At 38.3% G+C, this 17,952-nt stretch overlaps 1 protein-coding gene across 1 annotated transcript in view; it reads right to left on the reverse strand.

Moving 5' to 3' along the window:
• Positions 1–575: 575 nt before the first annotated feature.
• Positions 576–17,952, reverse strand: part of GNPTAB (N-acetylglucosamine-1-phosphate transferase subunits alpha and beta) — a 72,785-nt gene continuing 55,408 nt past the window's right edge. The window contains exons 15-21 of the mRNA XM_069489288.1: positions 17,562–17,781; positions 16,767–16,880; positions 12,869–12,954; positions 12,514–12,612; positions 9,191–9,358; positions 4,451–4,541; positions 576–1,944 (exon numbers count right to left, since the gene is read on the reverse strand). Coding sequence (XP_069345389.1) covers positions 1,867–1,944; positions 4,451–4,541; positions 9,191–9,358; positions 12,514–12,612; positions 12,869–12,954; positions 16,767–16,880; positions 17,562–17,781 — 856 coding nt within the window. The 3' untranslated portion in view covers positions 576–1,866. The remainder of the gene's footprint in view (positions 1,945–4,450; positions 4,542–9,190; positions 9,359–12,513; positions 12,613–12,868; positions 12,955–16,766; positions 16,881–17,561; positions 17,782–17,952) is intronic.

Consider the following 17,952-nt stretch of genomic DNA (forward strand, 5'->3'; position numbering starts at 1 on the left):
ATTAAATTTGAACTAATGGTTCTTAGGCTTTAAAAACTCTGAAGACTGTTTAACTACTCCTCAACTTCTGAGGTTCCTGTGTTCTAATATTCTAATAATTCTATTAAATCAGATGAATGATTCTATTATCCATCCCATTATCAAGCTCCTAACTAGGTGCGGACTACATTCATCTAACCACAGAAATCCCCATTACACCCAAATGTTCATTTCTCTGTAACTTTTCTAGAATAAATTCTCCACTTTTATAATAACATCCAGAAATCCCCCTAAATTTTTGCCATATGATAAATTCTGTAATTTAGAACCCATTTCCCCCCATAAAGCAACATTCTCCTGTATGATACTAATCTCTCCTTACGCTTTCCACTTAATTTTAGCAGTGTGCAGTACAGAACCTGGCACACCATATGTGCACTCAACTGATTGTTGAATCTGGGTAACAAGAAACTCAATCTTCAAAGATTTAAAAGTCAAAGCATCAGACAAAAATGTAACTTTTTATGAGACTTCAATTTTTAAAATACATAAACTCTTACAGCACACACACAGTATTTACATTTCAAGTTCTTTTTACAAAAGATGTCTGCCATTTTGAAAGAATACTGTTGAGATCATGATCTAAAATACCTCTCAGAGTTCAAAAAGGACTCATGGAATCTGGTCTCCACAAATCCACTGTATAATGACATAAACAAAATATGGCTGAATGTCAGGATTTGCCTATACATAAAAATACAAATTCTCAGTGATCAGCAAACAATGGCTTATGAATCACATCTGGCTGGAGGCCTGTTTTTGTACAGCTGCAAGCTAAACATGGTTTTTACACTTTAGACTGTTATTTAAAAAAAAAAAAAAACAACTAAACAACAAAACAAAGAAGAGTATGTGACAGAAACACATGTGTCCTGCAATTATTTACTATTTGGCCTTTTACAGAGTAAGCTTACTGGCCCCTGTTCTATCCAAAACAGATTGAGAGAGATAGCTACTAGAATACACTGATGAGTATTAAACAAGATGCCACTGTAATGTGCCAGTGCTATCAGCACTACTCATTTCTAAAATGAGGCACTTCCGTTTGAATATGTACATTTCTAAAACATAATTACATCTGGTAAGTAGCACTGCTACTTAACTCTAGCCCTTTGTAATTAGGCTTGCACATTAAATCATAGTATTCTTAGGGGCTGAAGTAAACAAGCACAAAGTGTTTCAGATGTCAGTCATTGAGCTCTTCAGTAGTTATCAGTGGCTTAAGACCACTTATAGTCTTAAATGCTAATAAAATCCATAATTTAGATATTGCCAATAGGAGGCAATACTGCTTCATTATTTAAATAACACCTATAAAAATATGTTTAGATATTGCAATTCATTATGTTCAGAAGCAAGAATAATTAGTTAACTTAGTAGCTACTTATTTCAAAAATGGAAAATAGGGGGAAAAAAGCACAAAACTATAGCAGAAGGCTTAGAAATGCAAAGACTGGGGTCTCTTAGCAATCACTCCCATGCTGGCCTTGGCTTCTCATATTAAAGTGAGTCTGCAGTGGTTGCTGTGGGAGATTAGCAGCTGTCTCTCGTCAGTGAGCCTTTTTATAAAAAAGATGACAGGTCCATAAGCAAACACTTTAAAAGTCAAACCAGTTCAGATCTGCTCAACACACAAGTTTTCAGTGTGTTAGCTGACTAATTCCTGGTCAATGGGCTATATGCATGACAGAAAACAGCATGGTACTGGATGTTTTCCTTCTTCAGGCCAAGCTGGCTAATAAGCATCACATCACAAAGACATCTCTGATGCTGAGTTTTAAAATGCTCAGTAAATGCTGAGGTAGATGATTTTCAAATGAAGATCTTCTATACCCTGATTCGATCAGGACTAGCTTCTTTGTGTATCCTCCTCCTGGGAAATATCTTCCGCTTAAGTGCAATTAACTAAATGACAAAAGATGGAAAATAAATTTTAATTCTCATGTTGATGAAAGAGTATAAGTACATTAAACGTTCTGAGGTCCATGTGACTGTAATCATTTCCACAATCTTACACATAAAAAACAGACAACAAACAAGACTCCATCACTCCTCTCCCAAAACAAAACCAGCCATTAACTTTGGTTAGTTCTGTAGGGTCAATATGCCTAGATTTGTGCCCACAAAGAGATCAAACAGGATTAAAATTATTTCAGCCCACACTTTATTTTTCTGAGATCTATGACTACGGATTTTTACACAGCCATTACCCAAGCATATTTAGTTTTCAAAAGATGTCCATTTGTCAAGGCTTTCTATTGAACGAAGCTGGCCATGTTTAGCCATTAAGACATTGTCTCTAGGTCTGAAAATAACTAGATTTGTAAGTAGGATTTAAAAAAAAACCTAAACACCTATGTTAAAAATCCTGTCAGCATTTTTTTCTATACTTACTGTAACCACAATCATTTGGAAATACAGGTAATAAAAATTTATGAATGGGTTATAATGCAAAAGTTCATTTATAAATTAGTAGCTTAGAGCTTGGATGAATACTTTTCTTCTGATAGAAAGTTTATTCATGATAGATCTGAAATAGAAAACCTAACCACCATTACAATAAAATTTCAATTAAAAAAATGTGTTCTTTATGGTTTCCATTTGGGATCCCTATGTTTACCTGTCTTCCTTCTCCCCAGCCGTGCAGGACTAGCTACTCCTCCATCCAGAGGTGGAAGCAGGGCTTTGCCCAAGCATAAGGCACCACGATTTGAATGATGAGCTGGGATTCAAGAGGGGAGGAAGACGCAGTGTTGCCTGCTCTGTTTGTGCTGGTGGTAGGTATGGCAGAAGGAAAGAGTTTGATACGACTAAGTAGAGTGCAGGGTGTTGCAGAGGGGAGAGGATTTAACATTACCTCCCTTCTCCTACCCCTCTAGTTCGTTGTTCTCTGCTGGTATAAGTGACACAGAGGAAAGGCTGACCCTCTTGCTCCCTTCCACTGCCACTAGCTGCTTCTTTCAGCCAGGGTCCCTCTCCTTCCTCAATCCAGGCCAGCTTGCAGTAGGCTCATGGCTTCCTCACTGGACCCCTGTTCTAAAAGCAGGTACAGACTTTTTGAGATTTTTTTCTAAGACTTTTACATGCCAGGAACAAGGGCAAAAAATATCAAGAACAAGATATATGATCCCTGGGAAGCAGATGAAGGTTAAGGTGCCATCCTGCCCGCCTGCTCAGTCTCCATTTCCTGAATTTCCTTCCACCTGCGTCAGGAAGCTCAGTCATTTATCCTAAAGCTCTCAGCATTTGGGAGCCTCATCCTTTTCCGTGTAAGTCAACTTGCTGTACGTTTCCCTTGAGTGACAGCTAGAGAAGCTCCACTCAATAGTCACCTCAATCGGAAACCGAGGCAGGGTTGCTTGCCCTGCACAAGTCATGGCAGCCCAGATGCCCATTTCCCTCCTGCTATCCTTTTTCTCCAGAGTATTTCATACCTGCAGCCTAATGAGGGTTCTCTCATCCTTTTCTTTTTACCTCACAAATCTCCCTCCTACTACTGGACCCTCACCTCAGGGAGGCTGTGTGTGGGCATGCAGAGGCAAGCCCAGGTGCAGAAGGGCTGACAAGGAAAGGAGGACGAAGGAGGAGGGAGAATTCCCAGCAACTCAAAGGAACCCTAAGAGGGAGCTACCGGTACGAGCAGGACAGCACACAGAACGGGGGGACATCTGAAGATAAGATATCACGATCACTCTAGGAAGGTTAAAAGAAAGGAAGAAAATTGGAGACCCTTAAAAAATTATTATCAGATAAGGATTCTAGGTAGTTTTTGGTTACAAATACTTAGACTTTTCAGTTTTATCTTAGAGTCTGCAAGTTAATCTATTGAGTTCCAGATAAAAGACTGGTGGCCAGGCGCAGCTCACGCCTGTAATCCTAGCACTCTGGGAGGCTGAGGCGGGAGGATCATTTGAGCTCAGGAGTTCGAGACCAGCCTGAGCAAGAGAGAGACCTGGTCTCTACTAAAAAAAAAAATAGAAAGAAATTAGCTGGACAACTAAAAATATATAGAAAAATATTAGCCAGGCATAGTGGCATGACTGTAGTCCTAGTTACTTGGGAGGCTGAGGCAGGAGGATCACTTGAGCCCAGGAGTTTGAAGTTGCTGTGAGCTAGGCTGATGCCAAGGCACTCTAGCCAGGGCAATAGAGTGAAACTCTGTCTCAAAAAAAAAAAAAAAAAAAAAAAAAAAAAAGAAGGCTGGTAAAACATTTAGAAGGTAAATAAATAAAAGGCTGTTATGTTTGGTGCCTGAATATTATGAAACATATCTGACATATTGATATGAGCTATAAGCCAACAGGAGAAATTAAGCTTTTCCTGGTTGTAAATTTGTATCATTTTCTAAAAGACTCAGATGCTAGTGTACCAAGAAATAGTTTAATATCCATATGAAATATATAAAACTTACCTGCTCAGCAAAAAACGAGAATATAGTAAACATAATCAATGTTGCTAGTACACAATGGGTCCAAAACTTTAATTTGTCTCGATATGCCCTCCTGTGCAGAGAGAGAAGAAACAAATATGTATGTACTTCTGTATATGGTTTCACTGTCATTACTTAAGCATCATTATACACTACTTTCACAAAAACAAGGTTGGGAAACACAAAAACATTGTCTAGAGGCAATTCTAAAATGTTAACCCAATGTACATTTCCAACTTGAGTTCAGATGTTTTATTATGTCATAGCAAATATTATACTTGAATTAGTAAAGTGATTCAGGCGGGAAGAGGACTTCAAAAGAAAATTTTGAACTCCAGGCACCTAAGCAAACCCACTCTTTCATTTTTATTTATTCATTCATATTCATTTATTCATTCACTTAGTTACTTGATAAATGTTTCCTGTGGATACAGAGAGATGAACAAGATGAAGTCCCTGCTTAAGAGCGTTCGGAAACCTGAAGAGTCACTGACATGCACACTGACATCCAGCTAGCACATAAGGTGGACAGAAATATGTATTATCTGAAGCAAAGCCTTGTAGGGAAAACTTAGAGAGATGAGGACAGCACCACAGGGAAGGTAACATTTCCTTTAAGCCTTGAAGGGAGAGGGCAAGCACCTGGCTGAGGAAGGGAACAAGCAGCAGCGGAGAGGCAGAGTCGTGAGCTGGGCCCTGAAGAGATGCGGGGAGTCGACACGGGGGCAGCTAGGCCAGGCCAAGGCCGTGGACCTGAGCTGCAGCTGCTCTGAAAAGCACGAGATGACGTCTGGACATAAGGCAGTAGTGGGAAAGTGGATGAAATGGCAGGGTGGGGGTGCATGTGACATGGTCAGGGTAAAAATGGTGGCCATTTGAAAGATGGATGGACAAGTGAGGCAGGCAGCCCAGTTTTAGTCCAGGCGTGAGAGGATGAAAGAGATAAACAACAGACAAGATATGCTAAAGGTGAATCAAATGGACCTGGAGCCAACAGAATACTGGAAATAAAGATAGGCAGTACAGCACAGTTTCCGTATCTGTAATTTGGAAACAATGAATAATTAGTTATGAAGATTAAATTAAAAATGCTTAACATAAGATTTGGAAGATATGCTAATTACTAGCAAATTTGAGCCTCTGTGCTGAGTTCCAGATTCTCATTTACAACTGTTTGGTTGTGGGTGTCTTGGTCTCATGTCACACATGACATGAGACAAAACGATACTCTCCCAAACATGGTTCTTCCTCCTGTATTTCCCACGTCAGTTAGCAAGATCACAACCAGCTCAGACAACTCTAATATCTACAGTGTCATTCAGAATCTATGTGGAATTTAACAAGCTAAGCAGCCACAAACTCTAGGATAGCTAATGTGTTGCCCCAACAGTCAGAGAACCCACCCACTGAGCACCTACTATGTGCTAGGGAGGCAGGCACTGTGGGCTCAGCAGCGAGTAAGACCCCATCTTTGCCCCTGAAGAGGACTCACAGTCTACCAGGAGAGACGAACACAACCAGACAGACGGCCGTACAGTGCAGTGAACACTATACCCAAGAAAGGAACCGCTTCTGTGGGAACAGGAAGAAAGCCAGTGCAGGAATCCAGGGAAACATGGCAGGGGACTCAGGCAGAGAATGAAAAACAAAGCAGTTTCTAGGAAGGAGGGCAGGGTGGTGGCCGGCAGATGATGCAGAAACTGAGCAGGATGAGAAGCAAGCAGCCACCAGGGCAGAGGCCTGCAAGGGCATCCCACACCTGATTCATGCCATTTATACAGCACAGAAAGCAAGTCCTCTCCAACTTCTCTTAAGCCTATGAAGGTAAATTCAGTCACAAACTAGATTTGGGGAGTTAACACTTAGAACTCTCTGAAGATCTTTGTCCTCTAAGCTCAAGAAAAGTGACAACGGTGAGAAGCCATTCCTTGCCATTTCTGGAAGATAAGATCTATGACTCAGAACAACTGCATATGAAAATAAAAATATATAGATATCAGCAATATACATCCTAATTGTCTCATTTTTCCAACTCCAAGACACCAAAGAGTTCTAGTTGCCAACGTCCACCAATTTCCCCTCTAAAGTCTCTCCTAATTCGTCCCCGGCTTTCTCTTTATTCCCTGGGCTGTGTCCTTGGTTCACACCTTGGCTGTCATTTCTAGGACTACCAAAACACTTACCAGCGTTTGCCTCCAGTTCCCAGACAACCCTGCCCTACTCCAAATAACTTACTCACCAGTCCAACCTCCACGCTAATAGTAACTATTTCACATCATTAAGTCTGATTAAAACAACTCTCCTGGGGATTCATGCTCTAAAGAAAAAAGTCTAATCCAGATACAGATACAGCCCTTCATAATCTCTCCTTTTCTTACACCTGTGTGCCTTTGCAAATGCCATTCCTTCTATCAGGAATGCTCTTTCTTACCTGGAAAAGTCATTTTCATAATTCAAAACCAAGTCCAAATGTCCCCTTCCCCTAACAGAATCAGCTGTTCCCTCCTCTGTACACCGATAGCATTGAACCCTGCTGCCAAACTCAGTATACTGTATCACAACTACTTGCCTGGTGTCTGTCCCCCTGGATAGACTGTGAGCATCTCGAATGAAGCCTGGTACCATATACCTGTCATCTTTGTATTCCTAGCAGCTGGCACAAGGAGACAGGCAGTGGGTCAAAAATATTCCTAAACTGAAAGATAAAATTATCTTTATCATTAAATGTAGTGGAATATAGTGGAATGTGTGGAGGGTTGGCTGTCAGGCTGGATCTGCCACTTGCCAGCTATTTCTGCTTGAGCAAGTTACTCAACTTCTATTACTGTGTTCTTATCTGTAATGTGGCAACAATACCTTTAACTGTACGGAGTAAATATATTGCTCAGCACAGTGTCTGGCATACAACAGGTACTCAAGAAACAGAGTAGCTACTCTGACAGCAATAATGGTGATGATGACGACAATTCACGAGCTGAGATGCCTTATGCAAGTTACTTCCTATATCTGTGCCTTGGGTCCCTTTCGGTAGAATAAGGATAAAATGGACCTACCACAGAGTTGTTAGAAGAGTTAAATGAGAATATGCATGAAAAGCTTCAATATGGTGCTTGTTACTTAAACACTTAATAATGGTAGTTGTTATTCCCATAGTAAATACTCAATAAATTAGTTGATTGAACAAATACAAGAATGAAAATTAAGCACAGTAGAAAGAAAAAACAATGACCATTTCAGCGTGATTTGCCTTTTTTTTCCTAGATAATCAAGAATTGCTTCAAGCACCTTTTCTGATGGTTTCTTTTTCTCCTCAGGCCCTCTAAAGTGTAACACCCTTAAATTTCCTTTCTTAACTCTCTGCTACTCTCTCTGAACTCTCTCCTGCTGAGAACCTATCCTGGATCATGATTCTAACCGTAAGTGCTGTGAAAAACGATTTCCTGAACTAGGCTTCCCTAGCTCCAGCACCCATCTCTCGACTGCCAACTCTCTCTTACCAGCATTGCTGTTACCACACAGAGCTACAACCAGCTACCCTTCCCACTATCCCTACAGGCCAGGGTACCATGTTTGCTAAGCCAACCAGGCTTAAAATCTCAGCCAACTTCCGGCTCCATCATATTTGGTAAGTTACTAAGCTCAGACCATTATTCCTTTCTAAGAGCTTGCTCTTCTTTTCCACTCCCATAACTAGATTAAAACAGCACTCATTGTAGCACTTTCCAGGTTATTCCTACATCAAAAATGCTGTCCCCTAAGCGAAAGAAGCCAGACACACAAGGTCACATACTATATGATGATTTTTATAGGAAACATCCAGAACAGCAAATCCATAGAGGAAAAGCAGATTAATGCTTAGCAGGGGCCGAGGGCAAGGAAAATGGGGAGTGACTGCAAATGGGTACAGGATATTCTTCTGGAGTGAAGAAAAAGTTTTCAAACTAGAGAGATGTTGCACAACATTGTGAATGTACTAAATGCTACTGAACTGTATACGTTAAGATGGTTTATTGTACGCTCTATGACTTTCATTTCAAGTTTTAAAAAATGCTGTCCTTGATGCTTGTCTTCTTATCCCTCACAACTCTATCAAATAATTTCTAAACAACACTTAACCAGACGTCAATCTTTCACTCTATAATATAGTTTCCCGGTTGGTTATAAAGGCTAACTGGACAGTCTGGTTGCTAAGGCACTGAAAGAAGCGGCTCCTCACACTTCTCCAGGTTTATTTTCCACTGTGTCAGTATATGAATTCTCTAGCTGACAGGCTAGACCCTAAACTGTCCTCCTCATTCTCATCCCCAGACTTTTGCTCATTGTTTCCTTCTCACCACTTCTTGAGATTCTCCCTTCAGGACTTAGCGTAAGTTCATTTTCCCTTGACCACAGCTCAGCCCATACTGTCTTCACATACTTCTCATTTTATACTAAACAACGAGCTTTTCCATACAGGTGTTCCCTGTCACCTATGCACTGATCAACAAATGGTTCCATAAATGAATGACATTCCAACTAACTGAAAGAACCCAGTTACATGTTTTTTCAAATCCCTTAAAATACCACTATTTTTCAAATATTAAACTCAATAAAAATTATCTGCATTTTTACAAAGTAATTACAGAGTAAATAACACATTAAAGAAATTTCATCACCCTAAAATATAGATATATATGTATATATACATACACACACATACATATATAAAACATGAGAATTTACCATTCCTGCAGCTCATGCATATGAAGGAAACGGTTTCGATACTCTCTTGGCAGCTCAAACTGAGAAGGTATGGGGAACATGGATTCATAGAAGTCCCTGAGAACAGCCTTCACTGTCTGGGCATCTTTATGATTGTGGTCAATGTTGTCATTTAGGCAAACAAACTTCCTGAAATAATAGAGAACCAGGGTTATTAGTTATCATAAGGATAACCCTAACCTAACAAAACAAGGAATGTGGATTCCAAATATATTTTAAATGGACTTATGTTCCAAATTGATACATTTGCTGATATTACTCTCTGGGGGAGTAATATTCAGTAAAATTTTCCTTTAGATATTCCTCACCTATAAAACAAGAGAACTAGAGTAGATAATCTTAAAAGAGCCTTCTAGCTATGGGAGTAAATTAATTTAATGATTTCCATTTAGTGCATACTGAATTACGTGTTCAGTAAGTATAGTTAACTCACCGGAATATTTTGTTAGCAGCTAGAAAAAAAATTAGTAGGTACCTAAAACCAAGTTCTCTGAATTGTTAATTACATTAAGAAGAACAGTCCTGCAGAGAATTGAGAGAGAGAGATTATACCTACTGATTCTTGAGTTTGATGATTTCTATTAATACTTAATATGTCTCCAACCAAGCTGTAAGAAGCTGGAGTTCTGGCAAAAAGCAGATTACAGTGGTGCTTCCCTATTTGCTTCAAGTTTCCTTCAAGGCAAAAGTCACTAAACTGAGGGCCCATTAAAATGGTAGGTAGGGATGACAACACTTTTAAAGTAGACTTACCAAATTTTTAAAAAATAAATAAAATCAAACAAATCTGAAAAAGCCATCGGATCCAACTACCAATTTATGAGAAATACAGGGGACATAAAAATGTGTCAAACAACTGGGATATGATCAGAGAAGTACAAAGTATAAAAAATTTACAGAATATATAATCAGAGTTCTTCATATACACATGCAAAAAACTGTATGGTTAAAAAAAGAGATGGAGAGAAAATCTATAGATTTAATTTCAATGAATTTACTTGTTACCACTTCAAACCAACAAACTTATGAAAGACAAATGGGAAAAGGTGTACACTGACCAGGCAGTTGATCATATTAAGGAATCATCGATTTTTCAGGGTGTTAATGGTATTGTGGTTATATTTTTAAGAATCCTTCTTTTAGACATAAAGAAAAATATACAGCTAAAATGATACAATGTTTGAGATTGACTTAACATTAATCAGAAATAGTGCTGAAGGAGGGGTGTGTTTAGATGAAATAAGAGCAAATATAAACTGATTCTTGTTGAAGGTGAGTGATGGGTATGTGAAAGTCTGTTATCTATTCTCTAAACTTGAGAACTGCTTTAAATTAAAGGATACTAAAGAGCTATGTCAACCAAATGCAACACATGAGCCTTGATTGTACCCTGGATTAAAAACAAACATAAAATAGACAAAAGCTATAAAGGGCATTTAGAGGCAACTGGGGAAATTTGAAGATAGGCCATCTATTAGATGGTAACGTTTAATAGTGTTAAAGTTTCTGAATATGTGTTAATGCTCTTGGCCTGAGGATGAAGCCAACACAATCAGGAGGGCAGCAAAGCGGAAGAGGTCAGCCAAAAACAAAGCCTGGTTACTGCCTATCCCAGATTCCTTGTTAATGGGATAAATATGTCCTTAAAGCTCAAGTGAGAAGGCTGGGTTTCTTTTTTTTTTTTTTTTCTTGTTTTTAAAGACAGGGTCTCACTCTGTCCCCTAGACTGGAGTGCAGTGGCAGGATCACAGCTCACTGCAGTCTCAAACGCCTGGGATCCAGTGATGCTCCTGCCTCAGCCTCCCGAGTAGCTAGGAGACTAGTTTCCATGCCTGACTTAAAATAAGGCCCCATAAAAGTAAAACAAAACAAAACAAACAAAGTAAAAATGATAAAATCTGGGTGCCCCAAGGCCGGCTCTGGGAGTCAGAGGAGGCTCTGTAGGGAACTTGGCCTTCAGGTTTTAAACAACAAACAAAAGATAAAATCTGTTCAGGTACACAAGAGGCAGCTAGGCCTGGCAAACTGTGGAAAAGGCCTGGCTCTGCCCTGTGTCTTTTTACTAAAGCCCTGCCCCTTTAAGTACCATGAAGATGTCTGTCTATAAATTCTCTCACCCAACAACTTTCAAACTGGTACAAAGACATAGAAAGCACAAGCTACAACTAAAAACTGCAAATTCTCATGTTAGTACTACAGATCACTAATGACTGAGAACACACATCAATAGAATGGCAAGAATTCTGTATCCCCATCAAAATTCATTCCTAAAAACTAAAGTTATTTTTTTTTTAAATGACAGCAATACATTTCAGGCGGGCAGAACAGCATGTGCAAAGAGAGCTGTAAGCTGGGTAATTATTAATTATTGCTTGGTTGGCTTGTAGGAAATATTTTTATTTTATAAGAAATCAAGTATTTTATTGGATTACTAAAGACACTAAATAAGCACTAAAGATATTTTAATTTTTCTCAAAATTCCTATTTCTTTTTCCTCCAAACAAGAATGGGATTTGTAGGAAAAATACCATGGCTTTACAATACCTAAAAATTTTACATCTCTGATCATATATAATTAAAATCCTAATTTAAATGAAGTAAAACTATAAGACTTCCAAAAGCATTTATAAGACTCAGAAATTAAAAATATTCAGTTTTATATGTCAATGTCTTTTTTCCTCCAAGAAAATTAGCAAAATGCCTATTATCCACTAAAGTAAAAGAGTTAAAAAAAAAAAACAAAACAAAACAAAAAACCTCAAAATGAATATTTTTAGCCAATTTTATCAAATCAGTTAAGGCAACAGTTAGGGGGCCAGGCTGGAAATTTTTAAGGCTTATGTAAACCTGAAAGTTTATTCATCTCCAAAGGATGGCTGGAGTTTACTGGATCAATTTTCACATTTATGGTAGCATTTCTTTTTCTTCATAAGCTAATCTGAACTTTACTTTGATTTGCTAAGATAAATCTAACCACAGAAACAAGTGCTCTGGAAGCACCTTTTAAGCAATGCTGTGAGAGTCCCAGCAGCCTGGCTTCACCTCCCCCAGCAGGATGCAGCCTGCCCCGGGGCCTCCCTGAACAGCTCATGTCCGCCATGGGCTAGTCCTCTGCATGGTGGACCCTACCTCAACTCACAACTATCTCAGTCAACCTCCAGCTCAAACACTACCTCAGCTGTTAGGTCTTCTGTCTGCTCCAAACAGAAAAAAGCCACCCTCTTCTGTCTATAGTCCTACCGCCTTTTAACTGCATAATTAAAAATAATTCTTAAAATTGGTACCTGGGGTTTTTTCTTATATCATCCAACTGGCCAACGACATGAGAAACATTGGTACGAATCATCTTAAAAGCAATTTCTTCTTCTCCCATGATTTCAAACCTAATTATCAAAACATGAAGAGTTTAATATTTATGTGGATACAAAAAACAAAATTTCGATAGAAAAAACATTTTTTAAGATTTTAGTAGACTCAATATCCACAAAACAACTTAATCTTTCATATTATTAAAGAAAACAATCTCACATAAATTTTAGAAGAATGTTTAATAGATAAAATATTGTAAAATTATGAAAATGCCAGACATCAGTAATTATTCTTAAGCTAAACAAAGGGAAAATGTATGTACTAACTTACCTATATTTGTTTTTGTCCTTATATGCTTTGTGGATTTTGTCAGTTACTGGTTTACAGTTGGTTACTAGACTTTTAGTGACTGGTGGCTGTGAGAAAATACAAGTAGATCAGACATTCCATCAGGGCTGAGACTAGGGGGAGGCAAGTGAGGCACTCACTTGCAATATTTAAAGGGGCACCAGAAGACTTGGTAATTAAGGTGAATATTTTAATGCAATATTTTTTAAAAATCAGCCAGTCATGGTGGCTCACACCTGTAATCCTAGCACTCTGAGAGGCCGAGGTGGGAGGTCTGCTTGAGCTCAGAAGTTTGAGACCAGCCTGAGCAAGACTGAGACCTCATCTCTACCAAAAAAATAGAAAAAGTTAGCCAGGCGTCATGGCACGAGCCTGTAGTCCTATGTATTCGGGAGGCTGAGGCAGGATGATCACTTGAGCCCAGGAGTTTGAGTGTGCTGTGATCTAGGCTGACACCACAGCACTCTAGCCTGGGCAACAGAGCAAGACTCTGTCTCAGAATAAATAAATAAATAAAATTAAAGAAAAATAAATAAATAAATAATCAGATTGGCATACTACAACCCACTGGCTAATCACTTATTTTTATAGTTTTATTTTAATCACACATTACTTCACACTAGCTGTTAAAAGCCTTAATAAGGTGTTACAATTTTTTTCAGAAAGAAAATCTTTAACACAAAATATAATGAACTAGTTAATGATACTCATAAACTAACTTGTGATTCTTATATTCTAATTAGGTAACTTCTTTACCCTGTGTGTAATCATAGTTAATTACAGTAATGACACCTATACCTTAGTTAAGAATTTACTCAAGTACTGTTAAATCATGCTACAAGTATAACCAATACTTATACTTTAAACAGTTTATCTGCATGAGCCTCAAGACTAAATTATAATCATTAGCAAAGTGGCCTTACTTATTTAACTCTTAGCTTTCAAAGAATATTTACTGATTCTAAATCTCAAGCCAGAAATTAGCAAACACTAAAATATTATTCTGCTAATGAATGAAGATGTACGCATTCCAAAAGAAATCTAAAATCCCTCAATAATCTTTCATTGTGGCTATAACAAGGCAAGATGAATAACTGTTTCCTATGCGTGTATTATCTTTCCTTAGAAAAGAACCCACTTCTACAAGTTTTATATAAGTGCAGGGATTGGTAATTATAAAATCTTACTGGGGACCTAACGTTTGAAGGAGAAAGAAGAAAACTAGAGGAGGAAAGAAAACAAGTGAAAGGACAGATGTGGAAAGAGAGGTGGGAGAAACAAAAGCCTTGAGTGAGAGCTAAAATAGTCCCTGCCACTGGTGAAGCTTCCCAAACCTTTGGGCAAAGTCAGTGGCCTCTAAGCAACCTTTTAGCACACCACTACATTGTCCCAAAGAAAGTGAAGACCAAAGAGGACCTCTTAGGGAGAGAGATTGAGGGGGAAATGGTTTAGGAAGCCAGCAGCCTTTCCCCTTTCTTCCCGTTTGTCCTAGCCATCATGCTCTGGGTTGCCCATGAGGAATATAGGGTGAAATTTTAGTTACCTTGACAAATATACAGATGTAAAAAACTTTTTTTTTAACCAGATCATTGACCTCTGGATGACTGTATTAGCATTGTTAGGGGAACTCCAAATTTTGAAAAAACAGAAAGAGCTATTGTTTAAAAAGTCTTATAAGTGAGAATGTTCTTTAGCCTATACAACCTAATTTCTACTTTTTTTAAAACTTTGATTCTATTCTTTCTGGAGGCAAGAAAAACACCGACTGTTTTACACATATATTTTTAATCATTAAGAATATACTGGCAAACAACTACTAACATTTACACAATAGTCTAGAGCTGCGGTCCCCAGCCCCCAGGCGTGACCCGGTACCAGTCCATGGCCTGTTAGGAAACAGGCTGCACGTCACCACCCGAGCTCTGCACCTCACCTCCCACCCCCGGCCCGTGGAAAAATTATCTTCCATGAAACCAGTCACTAGTGCCAAAAAGGTTAGGGACCACTGGTTTAGAGTTTACAAAGCATTTTTCATAAACCTAAAGTACTTTATCCCACTGGATTATGTCAAAGAACCAGAAGAAACTGCTGAAGCACACAGGAGGGCTGCTATTCTTTTATCAGCCTGATTGCCTAGCAGCTCTACGTGAGGCCTCTTGAGAATCCACATCCCAGAACTTGCCTCATTCTTGACCTGCTGTTCATATCTGCTCACCCTACTAGAGCAAGTTCCTTTGGAGCTGACACCAGGTCTTACTCCTCTATTATCTCAACTTTATTGAATTTGTAGTTTTAAGTTTAGAATATTTAAAGAATTGGCTTTAAGTGGCACATATCTATAAACTAACCCACGTCACATACTAAACTAACCTACATGTGATTGGCAATACAGTCACGTGTTGCTTAACAATGAGGATACGTTCTGAGAAATGCATCATTAGGTGATTTTGTCTTTGTGCGAACATGATAGCATACTTATGCAAACCTAGATGGTGTAGCCTACTACACACCTCAGCTATGCAGTATGACCTATTGGTCCTAGGCTATAAACCTGTACAGTGTGTTACTGTAGTGAATACTGTACACAATTGCAACACGGTGGTAAACATATCTAAACACGGAAAAGGTACAATAAAGTATTTGTTATAATCTTACGGGTCCACCGTCATATGCAGTCCACCATTGACTGAAACATCCTTACACGGCACATGACTGAACTTTTACTTTGTCTACGTGTTCTGACGGCTGCTGTGCTGATCTCTTTCATCAATGGCTGCTGCTTGTCACACTGCATGAGCCTTCCAGTGGCCACTCTGAGAACATGTGTGAGAAACACGGTCCCTGACATGCACAATGAATGCTAAATGAATGGTTTTCTTCTTTTAGCAATCAGATTTTTAACTGACTCTATTACTTTTCTCTACAGTCACAAGTGTCTTATCTGTAGTCAATTATAAATTATTTATTACATATATGGCTTGAAGATTTGCAAGATAGTAAATTTTTTAAAATAACTTATTCTGATTGTGAAAGCAAAAGCTATTCATTATAGAAAATATAGACAAAACTAGTGTAAAAAAGGATATTAAAAACTACCTGTTACTTAACTTATTGTCATTTCTGTTATCTTTTGGGAGGCATGGGGTGTATGTGTGTGTGTGTGTGTGTGTGTGTGTGTGTGTGTCAGGGGAAGGGTAGAAGTTTTTTATAGTTGAAATCATACTGTGTATATGGCACTACCCATTTTCCCCTAATTTTATTTTGTAAGCATTTTTTCATGTATCAGCAAAAATTAACTATAAATGTCATGTTAAAGGCTGCATTATATCTTTGTTTTATCAATTCTAAGATGCACATTTTTTCCCACATTTCCATTTCTTTGAAACTGGGATGTCTCTAGCTATCAACCGTCTTCTAGTTACTTCAGGCAGGTGGTGTTCCAATGTCTTGTGTGCAAATCGCACACTGCCCCATTGCTAAGATGGAGAAAGTGACAGCATGAAAGCAACTCAGCCTCAAAGAACAACGGTATTCCATCTGATGACTATTTCTTTGGTTGATATTTAACCCCAAGATTGTCTTCCCTGGCCAGTGAGAATATCCTGGGGCTATTTTCTGCCATTCTTTGTGAGCATGACATCTGTTTATAGAATATTAGCAGTATTCTGAATATTAGTTTACATATCGATGGAGGGAGGGAGTAGATTCCAAAGCAAGATAGATATAAATGATTCTAGATTATCTGTGCTATTATTTTGCACCAAAGACAAACAAACATAGAGCCTGCCTCTAGTTTTTGAAATGCTATGCAGAAATGGTGTAAATAATACACGATAAGATATACTTTCTGTTGTACGTAAAAGTAACACAGGCCACTTACCAGATTGGGATCATAGTAAGCTTCCTGAGTTGCTGGAATATTGTTTAGCTGAGTGATATTGGCAGGAAGCATTTTTGAGCAATTTATTAACATGTGTTCCAGGCCTGTCAAATCCTAACAAAGTAAAATAAAAAGATAAACCTGTTATGTGCATTATAAGTAATGATTGTGGTTTTAAAAATAAAAATTTTATAAAATTCTCCAAAAATCAGCTAAATGCTATCTTCAAAGAGAGTTTGACTACATGATTCTTAAGATAAAGCACCCTAAAAAGAGAAGAATGAGACAATGCAGATACAAAAATACTTCATCTTCATCTCAAAGTAGAACGTCCTGGCTTGTGACAAACCCATTTTACACAAGGCGGTACAGGGGATCAAAGGAAGGGTGCACTGTAGTTAGACTCATCTTGGCACCCTCCATTAGTGAGTTCCTACTCCTGGGACTAAAAGTGCCATGATGAAGGGGCCTGTCCCAGAGCTCCAGTCAGCCACACCTGAAGACCCAGAATGAACATGCCATAAGAAATGTATATATAGGTATGGTCTGGCTCTACTCCAAATAATACAGGATCTATCCCTACTGAAAACCTACAAAAAGTAATCTCATAAAATACAGACTTCAAATTTCATTACAATTCTGACACTAAAAATAGACTAGTTACAAACATCCACATTAAATATTAAGAATTATTTTTATTTGCACTAATTTGAAATATGCAGTGGTTAAAGGCATCATCAGAATTAAGATTTTCATTTAAAATGTCACAAAATTTAGAATAAAACAATACAACACCTGCAAACTTAAAGGCAGGTCGTGAATTCTGGTAGCCAGTGTTCGGATTTCTCTGTCAGACAAGACACCAGATTGGTCTGTATCAACTTCATCGAAGACTTGAGATATGTTCAGTGGCTGAACTGCACTCATGAGATAATAAAAATAAGAGAAGGCAAACTGCATATCCTCAGAATGGCGTACTTTGTGAAATGACGTCTTGTCAAATTCTTCAGGGAACCTGTCCAAATATAACATATAATGAGCTCTGGATATTCAAAGTATGTATAGTATCTAACATTAATGGAGATAGATTTTTCCCTTCCCACTTATTTAGATAACACTTTTAACATATTAGTCATCAAATATTAGAGCCATAAATTTAGCACAGCAAATATGCAAGTTTCAAGTA

The sequence above is a fragment of the Eulemur rufifrons genome, chromosome 16 (assembly GCF_041146395.1).
Source record: "Eulemur rufifrons isolate Redbay chromosome 16, OSU_ERuf_1, whole genome shotgun sequence".
In the NCBI taxonomy this organism is placed as follows: Eukaryota; Metazoa; Chordata; class Mammalia; order Primates; family Lemuridae; genus Eulemur; species Eulemur rufifrons.